General features: G+C 55.1%; 1 protein-coding gene across 1 annotated transcript; it reads right to left on the bottom strand.

Annotated features, from left to right (window-relative positions):
- Window positions 1-1,618: 1,618 nt before the first annotated feature.
- irf2bp2a (interferon regulatory factor 2 binding protein 2a) lies at window positions 1,619-4,634 on the bottom strand. The gene is made up of 2 exons (XM_029127264.3): window positions 3,037-4,634; window positions 1,619-2,739 (listed from the first exon to the last, which is right to left on the bottom strand). The coding sequence occupies exons 1-2, from the start codon at window positions 3,869-3,871 to the stop codon at window positions 2,021-2,023; spliced, it is 1,554 nt and encodes a 517-aa protein (XP_028983097.1). The 5' UTR covers window positions 3,872-4,634; the 3' UTR covers window positions 1,619-2,020.
- Between the last annotated feature and the right edge of the window lie 249 nt (window positions 4,635-4,883).

The raw sequence follows: 4,883 nt of genomic DNA, 5'->3' as shown, positions 1-4,883 counted from the left end.
GAATCACTGACCCTTGGACCTGATGTTGTTTTATGTCAGCCTGGTTCCGGAGAACAGGAGGAACAAGTAGGTCACAGTGTAAAAATGAAGAATAAAAAAAAGAGGAGTTGGAATATGGAATGGGCGTGTAGTTGACGGGCAGTGAAGTGTTTCCTTTTATCAAGTTGGCCCGCGTTCCAGGTTTCAAAGTCCAACTGATAAGGTTTTCAAAGGACGGAAAAAAGGCTATCAACAAACAGCTGTCTCCGGTGTGTGGAGAACGGGCTCCCGTCGGCCGCGGCGACGCTCCACAAGCCCCCCGTCCGCTCCGGGCGTGGGGTTAATTCTGCTCCTTGGGATCAATAAACATCCACGGCGTCTGCGCTGGCGAAGCGGTGGGGCGCGAACCGGTGTTTTCATTCAAAATTATGAATCAATCAGTTAATCAGGACGCCACACAGCTGATTAAAACACTCCCATCGGCACAGCTGACGAGCAGCGGCTCCTTCTCGTACGTGTGCTGTTACCAGATTTCTTTTTTTTGGGGGGGGGGCAGCCCTCAGAGAGTTCGATAACACACGAACAGGAAGCACGTCGTGCCTCGGATAATTACGCAACCTCCTCCCTGCTAGAAATCGGCCTCCGTGTCAGTGTCCGCTTGGTGCAGTGTCAGCTACACTGGAGCGAGACTTCTTTGTCTGAGAGAGCACAAAAAAAAACAAAAAAAAAAAACACCACCAGCCTGGAGATTGGTTCTCTTTTGCAGACACAGTAACTGCAGTTTGCTACTAAACGACCCCATAAGCCGCTCATTGCTCGTGCAGATGAGTCTGGCTGCCTGCCTTCCATTAGACAGACAGAATTGCTGTTTTTATGGCCGCGATGCCACGAATCTGCAACAATTAAATTTGCATCTGAAGGGAGACAGAGATTGGCATTCAGGGGGGAGCAACAGCGTCACTGTTTACCTTGACTGAGCACACAATGCACACTGAAAGCAGATATGTGGTGGCCGCGTGTGGAGAGAGCGCCGTGATCACAGCCCGTGTCACTGAGACGAGGCTGAAATGTGGCTGATGCTGGTGATCGGGGGCCAGTTTGCTTCGCTGGTGTTAGAAAATAAATTCAGACTCGTCAGCTGCTTCGCAGAAAACTTAACATGGGACAGTTTATCTGATATAATGAACATGATCGTGTGTATTATCGCAGACAAAATCCTAATCCAAGCCTGAAAATATGAGGTGGCACCATAAAATGCTTGGAATGGTATTAATTTCAGTTGAAGCCCTAAGATGTGGTTTTACAACATACTTGCACTAGTGTGTTGTTGACAGTCGTGCACTTTCTCACATTACTGACTCAACAGATTCCAGCTGACTGAACATGACTCGGCATCTATTTCTGGACGCTGCAATCGGTTACAGTAACGCACAAACCGAAGCAAATGTAGGAACCGTGTGCTTGCAACCCCCCCCCCCTTACGTGCAGGAAAGCTAGTTCCAGCTCAGCCCGCTTGCGTTGTGCAGCGTAAATCAAGTACCCCCCTCCCCCAGCCGTCACAACAAGCCTGGCTCACAGGGCCCTATCACTCGTCATCGAACCTTCAGTCGCCCGAATGAAGCAAGCTCAGACAGTTAAGTTCATACAAGATCAGAAATTGTATTTGGCAATTTTTAAACAAGTGCATACAAGTACAGCTAAAAGCATTTCAGTTTTTGCCAAGTGCTCGTAGAGTAGCATTAGTCACATTCTACGTTAAACAGGAACTGCCACCAGACCTAGAAGTACATCAAGAATTTTGTTAAACATCAACAAAGAGGAACGTAGTCCATTATAATGAGTACATACCTTTATCTTCAAAAATATAGAAACACAATGTATTCAAAAATCAAAAATTATACAACCATGTTTACGAAGTATAGTCTTCCCTTGGGTCCAATATGTACAAGTCCGTTAGTTTGTTTGAATGGTATGTATGTGATATTTATATATTTATACTCATATTTTTGCTTTCCCTCCCCAAAGAAGTGTTCAAACAAAATCAAGGGTCCCTCTCCTTTTTTACTTTGACGTCTCCTGCCAGGATGGTGGCGATTTCTCCCTGCATGAAAGCCCACGGTACGTTCGAGCCGACCAGGGGGCACTTCTCCCCGCTCGGACAGTACACTTCGCCCGTGGCGCCCTGCTGCTTTATGCTTTCCCTCGAGCACGGGAAGCAGAACTTGTGCGAGGGCACGGACGGGCACTGTACAAAGTGTGTGTCCTCCAAGCGCTCGTGGCACAGCGTGCAGCACAGTGGTATGCTGCCCGGTACCGAGGAGTCCGGAATGCTCTGGGGGTGCACTTGGTCCATGCCGGGCACGTGGGGGGTGCCGGCGCCCGACGCCTCCCTCTGCGCCAGCCTCCTCTGGCTCATGGAGGACGGCGACAGGGGGCTGCTGCTGTTCCGGCGGGTGGTGGAGTGGACCTGGTTGGCGTCCTTGGGGGAGCTGTTGCCGCCGGCGTTGTCGGCCGCCATGATGAGCGCCTGCATGGGCGACTGGTTGTTCTGGGCCGCCTCGGGCGGGGTGGTGCGGGAGTGGGGGGAGATGGTGGAGGGGGGGGAGGCGAAGCTCGGAGGCGGCACCGGGGGCATCTTGAGGCCGTCGGGCGCCGCCGGCAGCCACTGCTGTCCGTCGCCGTTGAGCTTGGCGGCGGTGCCCTCCGCCTCCGGCTCGGGCGACGCTTTCCGCTTCATGTTCCGCGGGAGCTTTCCTCTGTCTGGGGGGGGGGGGGGGGAGGAAAGGGTTAAACACAACAGTTGAGTCGCGCGGCTCAGACAAGCATGAAGGATTACACTGGAACGGGGGACGTGCGCTGTCGCTGCGCCCCTGCACCACCAGCCCGTTTGACTAAAAGAACCACCGGCACGCACCGGTACAAGGCATTTTCCACGCAGGTGGAATTCTACAAACACGTTACGGCTTCTATCACGCCTCGGTTTCTGCGGACGCGTCGATAGACAGGGTGTGTGGGTTAAACTGCTGTCGTCTAGGCGGCGTGAGCGTGGGCGCTTACCTGACTTTGAAGCCGTGGCGCTGGACTCGTAGCCCATAACCCTTTGTGGCATGGCCACATGGTCCTTCCGCAACCTGCTGTCGAACGTGTGCAGGGCCATCAGGTCCCGCACCGTCTTGCCCTTGCCCATCCAGTCCGCGTCCGCGCGGCTCTTGTGGCTCTCGGGGATCTCCGGCGTGAGGCTGTCCGGTCTGTGCTTCTCCTTCGCCTCCCTGTCGTGCTCGCTGCTGGACACCGAGGCGGGTCTCTTGCCCAGGTCCGTGGGGCTGCCGGCCGCCAGCGCGGGGGGAAGCCCCATCTGGCCCGGTCTGCCGTTGACGGGGTGCCCCGGGGGCATGCTCCCGTTAACCAAAGGCACGAGGTTCGGGGGGACCGCGCTGTTCCGACGCGGGTTGGGACTCTGGCGGTTCAGCTCCGGCGGCTCGTCGGGCTTAGGAAATCCATTGGGGACGGGAATGCCGTTCGCCTGCCGGACCGACTGGTACTCGGGACCGAGCCTGGGCGGGCGGTCGGAGGACAGCGGGTAGCGGTCCAGCGGCTGCGGCGGCCGGGAGCCGGGGTCCCCCGCCGCGGCGTGGTTGATCGCCTGGATGTCTTTGCCGGAGAGCTGCGCCTTGCCGGGCCCCGGGGACCTGCCTTCCTGAAAGCCGTGAGCCCGCTTGAGCTGCCGCGCGGTCTCGATGACGAACTCAATGCGGTCGGCTCCCTCGTAGTTGACACATCCTCTGCAGACGGGCTCGGTAAAATCCCAGATCATGGCCCACGGCATGCGGGGCAGGTCGCATAAATAACACGACTGCCTCCTGGAAGAAGCAGCAACCGCCGCGGACGACATGGCTCTCGTCGTCTGCCCCCCGAAAAGAAGCCCAAAATGCGTCTTCGTGCCCCGCTTTCCTCCGGGCTCCCGTTAAAAGCGAACAAAGAGCAAGTTCCGTCCGTCGAGGCGAAAAAGCGAGAAACCGGTCCTGTCCCGACGATCGGAGCGACAACGGTGAAGTTTTACAGGGAGAAGTTCATGTCGGTGTGTACTTTACTACAGCGCTCCTCTATCTATCTCCACTGAGTCTCTACTACTGGCTCAATGTGGAGCAGTGACGTCACCACGGAGCTCTAAACGCCTGCTTCCACTTCAGTTTCTATTGACTTGATTTCTTCGACAGACCCCCCCTCCTCCTCCTCTCTCCTCGTCTTCCTCTCTCTCCCACTCCACTTCACTGCAGCCTCTGTCACCCGCTGCTTATTTTTATGATTATCATTATTATTAATTTAATCGCTCGAACGTCGTCCAGAACTGCACCCAGTTCAGCCTTTACACGCCGCCGCCGCCGCCGCCTGAAGGGAATAACCCCGCTGCTCGGCTTATTATTATCACCCGACCTGCACAATAATATCTGCGCGCGTGGCCGCGGCGAGAAACTCGGTTTTCCGTCGTGTCGGTGCCTAGCGTCGGTAGCTGCGGAGCGCCAGGCGCGTCATCGCCTCCAGTTTGACGGCGGCTTTGTCCTAAATTCGGAGCGTGATCCGGCTCAGGCTGAGAACGCGCTCGCCGCAGCTTGTTTTTCTCAATGCACAGCGCCCCGACGCCATGAGCTGCTACTACCGCCGCTGTGCAATGAATGAGGTGGGTAGGAATAAACAGCCTGTAATCTAATGGGAGTTGTTGTCGAAATGTGCCGTCAACGACGCCGCGCAGAAGCACTGGAAGTGATTTTATAATAATAATAATAATAATAATAATAATAATAATAATAATAATTGCGGGGGTATTTTGCGGGCTGCTGCGGGGATTCGCTTTGTGTCTGTCTCGGTTTTACCCCAATGAATTCAACGTGTAGCCTACTGACCCG

Source organism: Betta splendens, chromosome 15, assembly GCF_900634795.4.
Source record: "Betta splendens chromosome 15, fBetSpl5.4, whole genome shotgun sequence".
Classification (NCBI taxonomy): domain Eukaryota; kingdom Metazoa; phylum Chordata; class Actinopteri; order Anabantiformes; family Osphronemidae; genus Betta; species Betta splendens.
The sequence above is the reverse complement of the archived record's forward strand: the minus strand, read 5'-3'. Positions and strand labels throughout refer to the sequence as shown.